This window comes from Cupressus sempervirens, chromosome 2 (genome assembly GCF_028749045.1).
Source record: "Cupressus sempervirens isolate cs-2001-9-10 chromosome 2, ASM2874904v1, whole genome shotgun sequence".
NCBI lineage: Eukaryota > Viridiplantae > Streptophyta > Pinopsida > Cupressales > Cupressaceae > Cupressus > Cupressus sempervirens.
Window position 1 is genome coordinate 360720129 of NC_143119.1, and position 17196 is coordinate 360737324.

The following is a 17196-nucleotide window of genomic DNA, read 5'->3' on the forward strand; positions in this document are numbered from 1 at the left end:
TCCATCAGCAACCTGCACTCGGAGACCCTCAAACTCTTCTGTCTTAATACCACGGCGCTCAACCAGACATGCATCAATGAAGTTGTGCGTAGCACCAGTATCAACCAATGTGATCACCTTCTGTCCTGCTAGAACTCCACGTAACCTAAAAGATCCCTCCTGCTGAATACTAGATAAACGCCTCTGCTATAAATGTAACTCAGGTTCCTCTTTTTGCTCTGAAGTTCCTGTTTCTCCCTCAGGCTCTGAATCACTGTGATCATCCTCATTTGCTGTACTGTCGGAATCTGACCCTTCGTAATATGCCCACATAACTCTATTGGCCTTTCCCTTAGGTCTCAAAGGACAATCATGGTCCCTATCATATGGGCCTTTGCAATAGAAGCATAGTTTCTTCCTGCGCAAGTCATTTAATGCTTCTGCATCTAGGGGTGTAGTAGATTTTCCTTTGGTATCAATGCTCTTCCCTTTATTCTTATCAAACTTCTTATTGTCTCTGAAAGAAGTAGTACTTCTGGAAGTGAACCTGCTAGCAGGTGCTGTAAGCTCCATACTCCATGCTTTCCTCATAGCCTCTTGAAGTGTTGGTGGATCAAATGCCTTAATCCACCCTTGAGGGGTTCAGACAATCCTTCTGTGAATAAGATAATCAACCGTCTGTCAGACACATCCTGTACCATAACTGAAAACCTTTGAAATTCAGTGATATAAACCTCCAAATTGCCTGACTGTCTCAACTGTGCGAGGTCACGAAAATAAATCTCCAGATCCTTTTTATCAAAACGCTCAACCAATCTATCCACAAAGTCCTGGTAAGATGTCACCTGATTGTGCTGCAAAGTAACCATCCCGTGAGACCACCAATCATGAGCTGCGCCTTCCAAATGCAAGGTGGCATACCTGATGGCATCTATCTCAGACATAGGCCTTAATGCTAGGAAGGTGTCCAACTTATGAATCCATGCTTGTGCTATCATCTGACCACTACCATCAAAAGATGGTAAAGTGAGTTTGCCAGCAGCTCGCTGCAACTCGCTATCATGACCTCCCCTGGGCCTCATGTTCTGACGGCTACTCCTCATATGCTCTCTCCTCTGGTTCAGATAGCAATCAAAGTTCAATAGTTCACGCACATGTGGTTGTAATGCCTGCCATTCTGCAGTAACAGCTCTGAGATCATCCTGAAAATCATCCGGCAAGTCATCTTCTCCTATCTCCTGAGCCTCCTCCCTTAGGAAGGTGGGACGAGTAGGCCTATTTGCTATCCATGATCTGCACCTAGGAGCACCCTGTGAGCCTGCCACACTTCTATTATCATGATCAGGTGTACCTCTACCATGTTCCTGAATCCTGGGCTGAACAACTCTCTCCATTATAGAAGTCAATGCTTGTAGTGACTGGGCTATTTCTTGCTGTCCGCTAGTCATGATTCTGTAAAACTCTCTGGTCTCATCGTCATCAACTCTGGGAAATCTAGGTGGACTCTATGACTGTCTCTCATCCATATCTCTGAATTTTTGTTCGCCCTTAAGTGTTGCTCTTCTGCGAATATAATATCTGGAATAAGGTTGCATAAGATGTTCTACCCAACAAGATGGCAAGAACACTGCTCTGATACCACTGTGGTGTCCCTTACTCTAAGGGTTATCCAAATTGATTTTTGGCAATTCGTTAAACACTTAGCATGCAACCATAAATGTGGGAAGATATGTTGTTTGAAATAATTCACCAAGTAAACAAATGATACTAGTGTAGTAAATACCCACAATATTTAGAAAAAATTGATTATTATCAGCATTCAGAGATTGACTTGTACAACGCTAATTGAAATAGCAATTTTTCCAATGTTCATACAATAAGCAGTGTAATAGTTTCTTCAAATTTCAATGTACCAAACTATAGACTTTTATTTTTTCTCTTTTTATTTGAAAAGAAATATTGAAACCTGGATAACCATGAAACATCAAACTTTGCTGGAGTTGATAGTAGATAACGGATCCAAGCAACGCCCAGTTTCTGTTGCGGAAATTATCAGTCGCATTTCATAATGCGTATGCTAGTTGTTGGGAATGTCCAAACTGGAGTGGGCGGCCAAACTCTATAAATGTGCAGTTTGCAAGCCGATTATGTCATCAGAAATTAACTCAAAGCTTGGGAGTCCCTATCCTCGCAAGAATGCCCTTGGATATCCGTCAGTAATGACCCAGACTGTGGTCAGAACGAGCGCTGGCGTGGTTGTCGTCTTCAACAATATAATCGCATGAGTCTTTACTCAAATCGCGTGGCAGATTATTTCCTGTTCTGGCCCGAAACTCGCCTTTAATCCTCCGCAAGGAAACAATACAGACACCCGCAGATCTTCGACCCTGTGATATTTACTGGGCTTCCAACAATGATGAAAATACCATGAGGAAGGACGCCTGGCTCGGGAGACTCAAATTTTGCTTATTTGGAAATAAATCGTTGCTTATAATCACCTCAAAATTAAAGCCTCTGACCTGTGACCTAAATCGAATTTTTCGTCTGATACCAATTAATTCCTCCCCCTGGCTTCCTTTCAAATTCTTATAATTCTGCAATAATTTGATGGATGGCAATTGATTCTCCTCAATCAATCGATAATGCAGGAATCCACAGATTTCTACCCTGTTGAAGTCACTGCAATATCACTTCCAGATTGCAATAATTCGGATGATATTCCACATCCTCAAAATTGCTTACCCATGGAAGTTTTCATTTCCAAGGATAATCTGAGAATTTGCTGGCCAAATGACTACAAATTGCTCCGACTGAAATAGAAGTCGAAACCACAAAACCGCTTGTTCAAATGGGTGCCCCCTGCCCTCTATTTATTTACCTTTTTTAAGAAGTCACTGGAAGCTTCTAGAACATCTCTTATTATAATTCACTTTATTATTAATTAACTTTAGAAAATTAAATAAATAACTTTATAAAATTAAAAGTGCAATCTTAATTCGACATTAGAACAAATAGGCCCCACTTACTGGATTATAATTCTCCGAGAGCAAAAATGTAATCTTCCGGCAACAAAATGACTCTCTCTCCAAAATCATTTGCCTACGAGAGTCAATGATAGGAAAATCTACAGTAGAAGTCATGTCGCTAGAAAGGGGACATGACATAAAACTTTAAAAGTCATCTCTTGGAAAACACTGCAATACCCGCTCTCTAAGCCCAATATTTATTGCTACCATGGCTGAAATATGCCTTCGCCAGCTCAAACCGTCTACTACTGTATTCTCTTTGCACTTGATATAACTAATCTCAAAATCATAATCTGCTTGGGTTGGGTGAATAGGTACTTCAATCCATGATAATCTGATCTGAGTTCAAATGGATTCCTAATTAGACAAGATCTCCTCACTTGTAGAGCATGGAAAATAGCTACTAGCTAAAAATCATGTGGTGCATAATTTTGTTCATAATTTTTCAGCTTTTTGGATTCATGAGTGATGACCTGGTCTACTTGCATCAAAACACCCCCTAGTCCTTCTTCCAATGCATCTATTATAATAACAAAACGTCCCCTGGGATCTAGTACCCTAAGTATCAGTGCAGAGATCAACTTAGCCTTTAAATATTTGAAGGTTGTTGGACATTTTTCAGAACACATAATTTTCTTCCCTTTTCCTTGTAGGGTGGCGATGAAATGTGCTATCCTAGAGAAAACCCTAACAAATTTAGTGTAGAAACCTATCAAAACAGTAATGTCCCCACTATCTGGGTTAGTTTGGGACAAGTTATACCTGCAAGATAATGGTTAGAATCACAATAATAAAACTAACTATATTATTCTATCCTCTAATTTAACCCCAATCTTAAGGACATTTCAGATTGGGCTTCCTAGCTCATAGCTACCTCGCAATCTTCCTAGGAGCGCACCCCTTAAGGTTCTTCTTGGACAGGCATCCTCTATACAAGGCCAATCACATATGCATAGGTTGACATCATCAGAATATTTTGCAACATTGATTCTCAGCCATGGCAGATAATGGAGATCTTAATATCTCACATGCTACATGCTTCGAGTCTCATTAATATCTATCATGTTAACCCCATGAGCTAAAACAGTATTATCCACAAGTATGATTCATTAATATAAATAAATTCGTAAATATATCTAAACAAATATAATTCATAAACATACCTTTCTTACCTTCTCCTCTTGGTCCATGTGGCTCTATCCTTAGCTGGCCCTTCAATAAATTATTCCTTCTAGATTATCTCAACTCTATATTTACTTTCTAAAATTCTTCTTTTTCTAATTATAAGGAAAGGACAAAATATAGATTTTTTGTTTCTTCTTTTCCAAGAGTCACAACCTTTCATAATACAAATCTTTTGAAAAGTCACAACACTTCATAGTTATAATCCTTTTGAAAAGTCACAACACTTCATCGCTAAAATTCTTTCGAAAAGTCTCAATACTTTATAATCAAAATATTTTTGCTGAGTCACAACTGTTCATAATTATAACCCTTTCAAAGGTTCATATCCTTTCAATATCATTGATACCTTTTCAAAAAGTCACTTCTTTATTTTCTTCATTTTACTTTCCTCTTCCATTTTTCCTTTCTAAACTCCTCTCTTCTCCTCTTATATTTTCTTCTCTCTAAAATAAACTCTCCTCCCTTTTATTTCTTAATTTTAAGGAGTCGTGTCTATTTGTTAAACATCTTTTGATTTTTCATTAGATTTAGTTAATTTATAATATATATTATTCTATGTTATATTATTTATTTACTTACTTATTTGTGTTTATTATTATTTATTATTAAATTCTATTTAGAAAGTTAATATACCTTCTACAATATTGTCTATTGTATTTAATTTTATTTCTTTATTTACTCGTTGAAATTTTATTATTTTTTAATTGTTTAAAATATGATACTAAATATTATGTCATTAATAATATAGATTAACTAATTATTATTTCATAGTTTTATATTTTAGTATTAATTTTAATATAACTTTATCATCATTATTTATTTAATAACATTGTATTATCTAATTATTATTAAAAATCCTATCTTAAAGTGGGGATATGACACAAACGCATGAAGCTATTGTCTTATGACACGTTCTTAGGAACCGACCACTCCTTGATTACCTTGATCTTGTCGGGGTTTGCTACTATTCCCTTGGCTGATATAATATGCCCTAAGTAGTGAATTTTTTTCTGGTAAAAAGAACACTTAGATAGCTTTTCGTACAACTTGTGTGCACGTAATCTCTACAATACTACCTTAAGTTGTTTCTAGTGTTTTTCCTCATTCCGAGAATAGATGATAATATCATCGATAAAAACTAGCACAAACTTGTCTAAATGTTTTTCATGAGGTTCATAAATGCGGCAAGGGTGTTAGTTAATCCGAAGGGTAAAACTGTGAACTGATAGTGCCCATAGCGAGTTCTAAAGGCAGTTTTATGAATATCCTCTTCCTTAATTCAAAGCTGATGATAACCTGATCTTAGGTTAATTTGTGAAAATACGGCTGCCCCTCTCATTTGATTAAATAAATCATCTACCCTAGGGTGAGGGTATTTATTCTTGATGGTGACTTTGTTAAGCATTCTATAAACAATGCACAACCTCATGGTTCCATCCTTTTTCTTGACAAATAGCATAGGGGCTCCCTGAGTTGAAATATTCGCTCAGATGAGTTTCTTGTCTAACAAATCCTATAACTGAACCTATAATTCCATCAGTTATGTTGTGGTCATGCAATACAGTGCTCTTGATAAACTTTACAAACATAGTAATCCAAACTTTATTTTGAATCTTTAAAATATAATAAAATATCCTAAATTAAACTTTAAAAAAATTAATGTTAAAAGGTAAATGACTATAAATAATATCAAACAAAAAACAATTTAAAGTTAATTTTTAAATAAAATTTTATTATAATCAAATAATAGTATTTTTTTTATAACTATTGATTACAAAAAATAAAGGATGCATGTTTCATTTTGTAAAACATTAAAATCTACCAACATAACTTAAGAAAAATCTAAAACATAGTAAAACCTAAAAGCAAAAACTTAAAAACACAAACTACAAAAAAAATTTTGACTACAAACACACTCGTTGAGTCGAATCTACAGGCACAAAGATCGATATGAGGCCAAATTTGCGTTGAATCAACAGCAACACAAATCCTTGCACATTTGACGAACTGTGTAGTCGCTTGCAAAAAAAAATAATGCACCATAGTGGCTGCTTCTTGAAGATGAACTAGTTAAAACCCTAAACAAAATGTTTTCCTAAAAATATTTTTAATTAACTTTTGTCATCTTTTCCGTATGAATATAAACACATTTTTTCGCAAATCTCATCCCGTATATAAATCTTCACCGAATTTGGAACCCAAGCTAGGAATTCGGTGAACCCTATGACTCTATGTGTGTGTGTGCGCGCACGCATGCGAGCATGTGCGTATGTGTCCTAGTGTGTGCGTCCTTCATATTTATGTGTTTGCATTTAAATAATTATTATAAATCAGTTTTGGTATGAGAGTTTTTATAGAGGATAATATACTTTATGGAGTAAAAATTTATTTACTAGTGTCAACAACTATTTGTTAAATATAAAATATTTAAAGGGAATTCGAGTGATAAGTAAATTAAAAAAATACTTTCAAGAAACCATACTATTACAATGGTTAATAAACCATTTCTCATGAAATGGTTGGAGGCAGTTGATCCCCTGTAACTCCACCAGTATGATAAAAATAGAATTAAAATTATTTGCAACATGAAGCACAAGGAGAAGGATACGGAAAGGGAATTAGAATTCATTGTGCCAATTTGAATTTTTTGTACAAGATTGTTTTGAATATAAAAGTCATAGGAGAAATTTGCTATTAATCTTTTGAGAGAAAGAGAGAGAAGAATAGTAAGAAATGAAAACACAGATGTGAGAAATGACAACTGCAATTAGGGATGAAAAAAAATCTATAATTCAAGAGTAACTTTTTGTGGGACAAAAAGACGTCAAGGAAGCGATGATTCATAAAGATCCACGAGTGTAATGCACAAAGATCCAAGAAGGCATGGAACATCTTACTTATCTTTCCTTTCTCCAAGAAGGAAAAAACACCACACTTTATCTCCTTCCCAAAAAGAAGAGAAAATGCTCCACAGTCCACACAACTTAATAGCTCTTCATGCTCCACATTGTACACGTGATCTTCACATTCCCCCGTGACCTTTACATACTCTTTCATGACTCCTCACATGCCAGACATGTCCTTTTAAGAAAACATGTTTAAAGATATGTGGTGAGCAGATTACAGCTAGAGGCCCTCCATATATATGTGATCCTTGTTACCTTGCACTCATGTGACATTTTATAATTTTGATCCATGATTTCATAGTTACGTTGCAGTCATGTGATCACATGAGTCTAGCCACCTCCAAGATATAAGATTGACTGCAAAGGTAGCAGGAGTTAGTACGAGGTCCTGCTAACAAATTGTAGGCCATAAGTTTTGCAAGCATCGAGTGTGCAGTATTGACTACCGAAGAGGTTAGGGGGTTACCAGCCAAGCACAGTACTACCAGGTCAGCTCCAACAATAAAGCAAAGGGTAACAATGGTATAGGTGCGGAGTGTTTCAGCAGACATACTCGAAAAGGGCAGACCCAGTGGGAGACATATTAGCAACCACACACTACCATCCAGCTGGTAGGGAGGTAAAAACTTTGACCGTGATTACGATTAGCATTGCAAATTTGTTTGTTGGATTCTTTCTGATCATAACAAATATTTTGTATCTCCGTCACTTTCACCAAAACAAGTTCACAAAAATAGTTGGATGCAACTTTTGGTTCAATGGATTTATAGCAATACTTTCTCACCTTATTTTTGGATCATTGGCACCGTTCACCTATGGCTTCTCTTTCCAAAAGACTGATGATACGATGTACAAATTCCTTATAGAAAAAGACTCTGGTCTATCTAAAAGTTGGACTGTGGTGTTGCTGAGGCAATCTATTGACGTTGTACGCCCACCAATTGTTTGACATAATTATTTGAGCAAATTGGAAAGTTTTGGTCGTAGCCGAGTCCAGAATATTAGTTGGGGAAAATGCCTAATCAGGACAAGGTTGCGAAGGAACTTGCTCAAATTAAACAATAGTTAACCCATTATTTCCAATCTGATATAAGAGCAAATATACTCGACATTTATGATGAATATAACAAATTTCCAGCACTTCCATCCAAAACTTCAAAACAAGACCGATATGGCAAAAAAGAAGTATTTTGAATTGGTCCAAGATCTCCTTGCAATAGACAAATACAAAAATTTGTATGAGGAGCTTTCAATAGGCCAAAATTATCTAATAGATCATCTAGGAAAAGAAGGGCAGTTAACTACCATTGATTTGCAGCCTTCTCGTGATCATGTTACACAGGTTACAAGTTCCTACATTAATGATTTGGAGGTTAGCCTTGACAAACATGTTGATGAAGCTCATTGCACTAGAAGTAACAGCATGTTGGAGTCTTGATACAATGAGCAATACGTCTCTTATATGCATGATATTAACTTCAATGAAGAGTCCAAGATGACACTACATGACGATAAGTTATATCAACGTGATAATAATGAGATGCATGCCTTAAAGAACCAGCTAAACGTTAGAGAAGACATGGTTGTGGCATCTTTAGTACGTTATGACAGCACTCACAGGATGGCAGAGGATCTCCATAGGAAGGCTCAAAAGGGAGTGGAAAGAGATTTGCTTGTTGCTGATTTGTAGGTAGTCCAAACAGCCCTTGAATCTATGAAATTAGATTATTTATGTTTGCTTTCCGACAGGTATTATATTCTTAAGGTTGCTAGAATATATGTTGATCAGTTGAGTAAAGAAAATAATGAGATTATGGAGCTCAACAAGGAGCCGAAGTATGCTCATAAGCCATTGGATGATACACAAATTTCTTTTCAAAAAGAAAAAACTCAGGTTAGGATCACAAATCATTCTCGAGAGCATGAGAGTGAAGAGAGGCGGTAACTTTTCAAAGAAGTAATTAATGAACTTGATAGCATTCAGCAGACTTCTGACTTGGATAGTTGTCCGAAAAGACTAAGTACCAAAACTTCAGATCACATTCAACTTGTTGACAACCCTTTGTTTGAAGTAGATGCTGATTGGATAATGGAGAACTTGCTATTTGAGTCCGGTGATAGTACACTCATTGATTTTGGTTAGGAATTCTGGATTGACGACTGTTGCAACCAAGAGGTTGTTGCCTTGACAGAGGGACATAACATTGATAACAAATCAGCTTGGGACAGAGATGTGATGAGCAGTTTAGCTAGAGTGCAAACAATGAGGGGCAGTGTTGTGGCAGTTGAGCAGCTAGAGTACTCCACCCACTATGGGCAAAAAACAGCAATATAGTATAGATAGTTAGGGAGATGGATGGCCCTTTTGTTTTTGGGATCCAGGAGGATCATTCCCATGGTTCGCAATGTTTCCAGGAGCTGGTTGGCACATAGTTGAGTCCCCATCATTATTTGACCACAGTAGTGCTTGTGATCTCAATTGGAATATTATTCTCAGTCGAATTGGGGATCTTCTTGTATATAATGGCAGCACACGTCAGGTTGTTCTGATTGAACATGCACTTGAAATGGTTTGGGATCCAGGTGTTGACCGTATGTATCTATGGCATTTTGAGGATTTTGTTGTAGTTCTTCACAATTTGAGACTGGATGCAATGATGATTAGAGTTGTACAGCCCACAGATGCAACTATACTTCATAGATTAGCATGGGATCCAGAAATCTAGTTGATGGAAAGGTTGCATTTTGACACCTTTCTTCGTAGTGTGGTAGGATTTGTTTTCAAATTGGGCTCCAAAGCTATTTGCAAATTCATATGGGATCTTGGTACTAATTACTTGAGGACAAGCAATCTCGAGGGAAGATTGTACTGTCCCCATTTTGGGACATTATAAAATTTAAAGACATATTCATATAATATTAAAATTGACTATGAAAGCGTGGATTAAAATTATAAAAGGTCAATTTAGTATTATAAAGTGAGCTAAAAGTGACAACGAGAGATGAGACAAAAAGACAGGAAGGGAGTCGAAGAGTCACAGCTTCGGGGATTAAAAAGGAGAGAGACTCATTCATTCAGGTATGCTTGGTTTATGATTTAGATTTCAGTTTCTCTCTTGTGAGAGTTATTCGGAAAGCTTCAGCTTCAATCCAATGGGAGGATGTAAACCCTCATGCCGGTAGACAGTGGACGCAAACCCATTCTCCATGGAGACATCACATCAGGCGTCTCACGTGTGCTTACAAGTTCTTTCTTAGTATTTCAATCTGACTATAAAACTGTGTTTAAGATTAGACTTTTGAATGTTGGTTATTGTATTGCTGATGTATAATGCAATAGTATATTTCAAGGTATTTTATGAGAATCTATGGTTTCATATTATTGGTTTATAATGCAACTTCATATGTTTATGTTCTGAGAATTACCTTGAGGTAAAAATTGGGTCAATATCCATTTGGGATATTTCAGACAAGCAGCTTCCACTACCAATTGGCATTTCACAACCCCGGGATTTATAGGACAAATACCTTCACTTGTGTTGCAAATCATTTATTTATTATTTCCTGTCTAAAGTACATTCCAATCCTCTAATTGTTGCACTAGAATTTTTTCCAAGTATCAAAATATTATAAATTGTTTGGTTTGTTAACTTCTACTATAATGAATTGAAAAGGAAAAACAAGGAAAATATTAGTGATCTCAATATTTTAAAACTAAGAAAATTGAGGGGTGCGAATAAAATATTTGTATAGCTTGTAAACATTCAATTTACAACCTAAATAAATCTTGACTATAAAGTGAAGAATTATTACCTAGCCATTGAACACTCTATGTTAGTAGCATCAGAAGATGCAACCTGAGGCTCTGTCATTGCAAACCCAGATCGAGTTATTCCTTCTAGTAAAGGAATGAGCCACATTCGTTGTTGTTCAACACTTCCATAACGAAACAATACCTGAGTAATTACATTTATCACCAGTTAAATACTAATGACCTAAATTCCACATTAACCTAGTTTACATAAATTTGTTTGCACGACATTCAAAAAAAAATATTTTCATAAGGAGTTGACAACTATAATCACAAGAGCATAAATAAATAACAGCACTAACTATTAAGTAGACATGATAAAGAATATAATATACTCAGTCAACAAGAGTGTCTACAAAAAACAGCAGCATCAGAGAAGTGAGCATGATAAAGACTAAGAGTATAATTTACTCAACCAAAGAAACTTAAAAGTAAAACCCTCATTGAATGATACAAAATTGCAGAGCTCATCAAACATGCATGTGTAAGAACTAGAAAAAACAACGGGAATAGTTCATTCTAACTGCAACCCAAGGAGACATGAAAGATAAACATAACAAGCCCAAAAGATATAAAGGATCAAAACTAAGAAACAATCTTCACATAAACAATTAAAAAAATGCAAAATGTATTTTGTAGCAAGCTTCTTCTTGTGATTCCACATTAACCATTATTAATGGTTAAAATACCTGCAAACTTCTCGCCAGATTCGAAAAATTATTATGGCAACAGATGTGATGAATTAGTTTCTTGAATTTGTGGGTGATTGCTCTCTATGCTCACAATCAGGCCAACTATTATTTGATAAATAATGATTTCACTCTTGTCAATTATACTTCTATCCCGAATTTATATTGTTTGCAACTCCACCATAGATTTGGTGAGCAAAGGACATTCAATTTTTTTATATCTTTCTTTGACTGTATTTTTTGCCAAGAGCCTTTGATGAACCTCATAAATGAGAAAAGACATGACAAGAAAAATGCTTGAATTGTTTAATAGGACTAGTTAATATAAGATTAGTGAGATTAACTAAAGCATTTAATCTTTTTGGTCACAATGGAGTTCAGTTACAAATTCCTGTACTATTGTTCCCATAGTTCCAAAAATCGCCATGAAATCGCCGAAATCGCGATAAGATTCATGGCTCCCGATTTTTTTGGAATTGGAAATCGCTGGTGGCGGTTTTTTCATGTGAATCGCCTGAATCGCCTGAATCGGCGATTCATGGCAAAAATCGCCAAAATCGCCATCGTGAATCTCCAGAAATCGGCCGCGGCAGCAAGGATAGAAAGTTCAATTTTTAAAAAAAAACACATGTTTTATTTGCTTTCTAAGTTGACTTTCCTCTTTGTTATAACCCTAAAGAGCCTTCTATTTGCTTAGTATGAGTAGAAGAGAGGAAGAGTGAGAGAGAAGAAGAGAAAAGAGAATCCATAGGTTTCCAACCGGCAAGAAGGAAGAGCACCAAAGAGATCAGAAGTCCATTTGGGGAGGCCATAAATTGCATTGGGAGCATTAAGGAGTCAATATCAACACTCCTCAACTCATTTGCAAGAGGTAAGTGTTGGTTTTTTTTTTGCATGTTAGTGTAGTATGCATTTTTTGTTAATTTTTTTTAGTGTTCATTTGCAAATCTTGAATGTTTTTTATTTTTAGTTTTACTAAATTGCAAACTAGGGTTTGTTGTTTTGTAGTTTTTGTTTATTAGTTGCAAACTTTGATTTTTTACATGAATTTTTTTATTGCAGCAGCCCTTTGCTTTCATTTTCCAATTTCCACAATGGGTAAAAAAGATGAATGCTGGAAATATAATGAAGAGTTTCCTGGGAGAACCAAATATCAAACAAAATGTATATTTTGCAAAGAAAAAATAAATTCGGGAGGTATCTATAGATTGAAATACCACATTGCTGGCATACCTGGCCATGATGTCACAGTTTGCACTCAACAAACCGCTGAGGCAAAACGCTCTTGTTTAGTGGCATTAGAAAAAATTGAACAAGACAAGTTGACTAAGAAAATGCAACTTGAAGGGTTAAGAGGTATTGGCTCCTGTGCTCCCACATCCGCAACCGCATCTACATCTGCAAGTGCATCTGCATCAGCTTCCGCATCCGTAGGTTGTGTTGGGGAGGGTTCTTCTAGGCCTCCTCTTCATCCTAGTGCTAGTGCTCATGTGAGTGTTAGTGGTAGTCGGTCTCATACTGAGACAGAGTCCAACACCAACCTATTGCGGCCTAGAGTGCGGAAAAGCAGAATGGATAGTTACTTTGTGCCCCGCACTACTCCTGGCTCCCAACCCATGCTTGAGGGCATGGGTTTGAACAAGGAGATTCATGATGCTGCCAGAAAAGAGATTTGCAAATTCTGGTACTTTTGCAACATTCCATTTATTGCAGCCAGGTAATTGATTCTTTTTTCTTTGTTATCTTCAAAGTTAAAGTTAAAAGTAAAAGTAAAACTTTAATTATATCTACTTGTTTTATGATTTTAGTTTTTGACATCTAAATTTCTAATCAATATCATTATCTATTTCTGACAGGACTCCTTATTGGCAGAACATGATAGATGCAGTTGCCATTTGTGGTCCGGGGTTTAAAGCCCAAATTGAGGCTGAGTTGAGTGGATACCTCCTGGAGGAAATGGTTGAGGATATGAGGCATGAGCTTGAGGACAACCGAAAGGAGTGGATCGAAAAGGGTTGCACCATCATGACTGATGGTTGGACAGATAGGAGGGGAAGAACACTCCTCAATTTTCTTGTATCCTGTGGAGGTGATTGATCATTCTACTTTCCTACATACATAATTTTGAATCGTGATTGACTATTTCAAATTTTGATTTGTTGATTGCTAATAGTAATTATAATTCGTTGTTTTGTTACTTGTAGGATATACCATGTTCCTCAAATCCATTGATGCTTCTGCTCATGTAAAAAACGCCACATACTTATGTGAGGTTATTGAGGAAGTTATAGCAGAGGTGGGGGAACAACATGTGGTGCAAGTGGTGACGGATAATGCAGCAAGTTATGTTGCTGCAGGTAAACTTTTAACTTTTTAAGTTTTGAAAATAAATTTATTTGAATTTTGAACTTTTTCTAATTCTAACTTAGAATTTCTAAGTTTCCTAAGTTCTAAGTTCTAACATGTTTGAAATTTGAATTTCTAATTATCTTAAAATTGTTGTAGGCAAACTTTTGATGGAGAGGCACCCCACCATATTTTGGTCCCCTTGTGCAGCACACTGCCTTGACCTCATGTTGGAGGAAATTGGCAAACTTGAGTGGGTCAAGTCATGTGTGGAAAGGGCAAAAAACATATGTAAGTTTATTTATAATCATTCATTTGTCCTTAGCACAATGAGGAAGTACACAGGAGACAAAGAGTTAGCTCGTCCAGGGATCACGAGGTTTGCCTCGAATTTCATCACCTTGTAGTCCTTGTTGACATCAAGGGATGATTTGAGGAGCATGTTTGTTGGGCGGGAGTGGATTTCATCTTCCTATGCTACGACCACTGCAGGGATAGATGTGGTGGATTGCATATTTGATGATGATGGTTTTTGGAAACCTGCTAGAGAAATACTTAAGGTAATTTTATTGCAATTTAACATTTAATATTTTACAATTTACTATGCTAATTGTTTAATGATTTAGTTTTACCTTATATTATTGAATTATTCTATGTTTAAGTTTTGACTCAAATTTTTGTTTTACTTTATATGTAGGCCACTGAGCCTCTTGTATCTCTCCTACGAACTGCTGATGGGGAGAAGCCCTCTATGGGCTACATATATGAGGGCATGGATAGGGCCAAGGAGGCCATTAGAGCTCAGTATGCAGGAGTGCAGGAGAAGTATGCCCCTATTTGGGACATCATTGATAGGAGATGGCAGAATCAGCTCCACAGACCCATCCATGCAGCAGCTTACTTTTTGAATTCGGCATTTCGTTTCCGTCCTGACTTCAAGGCGGATGAGGAGGTTCTCACCGGATTATATACAGTGATCCAGAGGTTAAGTACTGATGAGGATAGCAGTGCTGCAATTATTGAGCTTGATAAGTTCAATAATAAAGAAGGGCCACTTTTCTCTAGCAGGGTAGCCATAGATGCTCGGGAAACAATACAGCCAGGTAAAAATTAAATAATATATTCAATGTTCATGAATCTAGATTCTAAACTTAAAGTTGATTATGTAATTTTAGAGTTAACTTGTAATTTGTAATTTGTAAATGAGACTAATTATTTTTATTTTCCCTTATTTCAGATAGATGGTGGCAAATGTTTGGGGCCACAACCCCAAAACTTCAAAAAATTGCCATTCGTATTCTGAGTCAGCCAAGCAGCGCTTCTGGATGTGAGCGCAGTTGGTCCATGTTCGAGCACATCCACTCGAAGAGGAGAAACAGGTTGACAGTGCAGAGGTTGAATGATCTTGTCTTCGTTCATTACAACCTCCGTCTTAGGATCAGACAGATTTTGGGCACTGACTCCTCTCCGATCATTCTGGAGGAGATTGATCCAGAATCAGAGTGGCTCACAGAGGTTGTAGATCCAGTCTTCACTGAGGAAGACCGTGCGTGGATTGACCAGGTGGATATAGAGGCTGAGGCAGCTAGAGCACGTTCTTCAGGCATTGGTAGACGCACACGTGCACGCACAGACACAGGCCCTAGCGACATTCGTGAGCCCATCTTATATGCGGGAGATATGGCTCGACAGTCCTCTAGGACCTACATTAGACGCCTTGCTACTAGGCAGACTGGATACTCAGAGGCTGAGGCTGAGGCTGTAGCCGAGCTTGAGGATGATGTTGAGGATGATGATGACTATGAGCCTGAGGCTTGAGCTGGAGCCTTGTTTTTATATTTTGTTTACAGATATTGATACTGAATCATTGATAGACATATGTTTCAAAGTTTCAAACTTTCATGGATCTTCATCTTAGATTCTTACATAAATTTATGATTTGATGTCTTATGGATCATCTTACATACATTCTATGATTTAAATCATTATGATCATTTGATTTCTATTTACTTCAGCTAGCCTACAATTTACATTTTAGAATCTTAGATAACATAGTTACGTATGTGATGGATTTTATGTTTCATGTTTATGTATGTTAAGTTTTAACTTCTATTTGATGATGTTATAGTGTGCTTAAGTTATATTCAATAAAGGGTGCATGAAATAAGTTTTAAATTGTTAAAATCTTTAAATTTAAAGGGTTTTTTCAAATTTGCCGATTCATCGCCGATTCATTGCCGATTCACGATTCGATTCGGCCTTGCCAATTCCGATCCGATTCCGATTCACGTTTCTATGATTGTTCCCTTCAAAACAACAGTGAAATATCAGTATTCATTTTAACATGCAAAAGTAGAGGACCACAAAAGCAAGAAGCACTGATGTGGATACAAGTACAAGTATGGGTATCAGATCCTTGTACAACAATAAGGCAATTATTTTCCTTGGGTATAAGTGTGTAAGTTTGTGTATATCAGGGTTCCCAAATTCACCACAAGTCTGGCAGGTCACAAGTCGAGTCGACCTAGCCAAGTCAGATTGACTCAAACTCAGACTCGGCCAAGTCAGACATGTGACCCACCAAGTCATGAGTCAAGAGGCTGGCTCACCAAGTCCAAGCTACTAACTCGGTCGGCAGCAGCCCAAGTTGGAAAAGAAAAATAACAGAAACATTAACTTTTTTAACTTTTACTTTTACTTGTCTCTTTCTTCCAAAGCTAAAAGTTGTCTTATTTCATTGTTATGAGAAGAAGAGAGGAAAAGTGAAAGATAGGAACAAAAATAAGAGGCCATAGGTTTGCAACCAGCACGGAGGAAAAGCTTATAATTTTCCACAAATCACATTGGGGGAGTATTTACTCGCATTTAGCACATCAAGGAGTCCATAGCAGCAGTTGCAAAAAAAGTTCTACTCATTTCAAGAGGTATGTGTCAAATTTTATAGATTTTGTTAATTTTTTGTTTTCTATGTTTATGAATTTTTTATTTTATTATTAATTTTTTTAACTTTCAGAATCTTGAACTTCAATGCTTTTCATTCAAAACTAAATGTCATACTTCAATGAGAGAAGTAGAACAATAGCAAACCCTACATATTTTTTGAATAAATTATATACATTTATTTACGTTTCTTATATAAAAAATGTAGGGTTTGCTGATTTTTCTAAATTCTTTCTTTGAGCATTGAAAATTTCCATGAACAAATGTAGGGATTGCTAATTTTTTCTATTAGTTCAAAACTTCATAAAATACAA

The 17196-nt window shown here is 36.4% G+C and overlaps 3 protein-coding genes across 6 annotated transcripts in view; 2 read left to right on the top strand and 1 right to left on the bottom strand.

Moving 5' to 3' along the window:
* IBR3 (acyl-CoA dehydrogenase-like protein) overlaps window positions 1-17196 on the bottom strand; it is a 403438-nt gene that overhangs the window by 166738 nt on the left and 219504 nt on the right. For all 3 annotated transcript variants that reach the window (XM_089813746.1, XM_089813745.1, XM_089813744.1), the window contains exon 13: window positions 10910-11052. In XM_089813746.1, the coding sequence (XP_089669872.1) occupies window positions 10910-11052 (143 nt within the window). The remainder of the gene's footprint in view (window positions 1-10909; window positions 11053-17196) is intronic.
* Window positions 12132-14349, top strand: LOC149572627 (uncharacterized). Of its 2 annotated transcripts, XM_089813742.1 has the most exons (5): window positions 12132-12467; window positions 12659-13313; window positions 13453-13685; window positions 13801-13953; window positions 14102-14349. In XM_089813742.1, the coding sequence occupies exons 2-5, from the start codon at window positions 12691-12693 to the stop codon at window positions 14347-14349; spliced, it is 1257 nt and encodes a 418-aa protein (XP_089669868.1). In that variant the 5' UTR covers window positions 12132-12467; window positions 12659-12690. The 2 variants fall into 2 exon arrangements, with proteins under 2 accessions (XP_089669868.1, XP_089669867.1); XM_089813741.1 differs by lacking the exon at window positions 12132-12467 and having other exon boundaries at window positions 12502-13313.
* On the top strand, window positions 14373-15951 carry LOC149572628 (uncharacterized). Its single transcript, XM_089813743.1, has 3 exons — window positions 14373-14502; window positions 14640-15045; window positions 15180-15951. The coding sequence occupies exons 1-3, from the start codon at window positions 14383-14385 to the stop codon at window positions 15758-15760; spliced, it is 1107 nt and encodes a 368-aa protein (XP_089669869.1). The 5' UTR covers window positions 14373-14382; the 3' UTR covers window positions 15761-15951.

Excerpts from the sequence above, each read along its gene's own strand:
- LOC149572627 (XM_089813741.1), top strand. The coding sequence starts at position 12,640 with ATGAATTTTTTTATTGCAGCAGCCCTTTGCTTTCATTTTCCAATTTCC. Across the intron at positions 13,686-13,800 it reads TTTTCTTGTATCCTGTGGAG|GATATACCATGTTCCTCAAA; the intron begins GTGATTGATCAT and ends TGTTACTTGTAG. Across the intron at positions 13,954-14,101 it reads AGCAAGTTATGTTGCTGCAG|GCAAACTTTTGATGGAGAGG; the intron begins GTAAACTTTTAA and ends AAATTGTTGTAG.
- LOC149572628 (XM_089813743.1), top strand. The coding sequence starts at position 14,383 with ATGTTTGTTGGGCGGGAGTGGATTTCATCTTCCTATGCTACGACCACT. Across the intron at positions 14,503-14,639 it reads CTGCTAGAGAAATACTTAAG|GCCACTGAGCCTCTTGTATC; the intron begins GTAATTTTATTG and ends CTTTATATGTAG. Across the intron at positions 15,046-15,179 it reads TCGGGAAACAATACAGCCAG|ATAGATGGTGGCAAATGTTT; the intron begins GTAAAAATTAAA and ends CCCTTATTTCAG.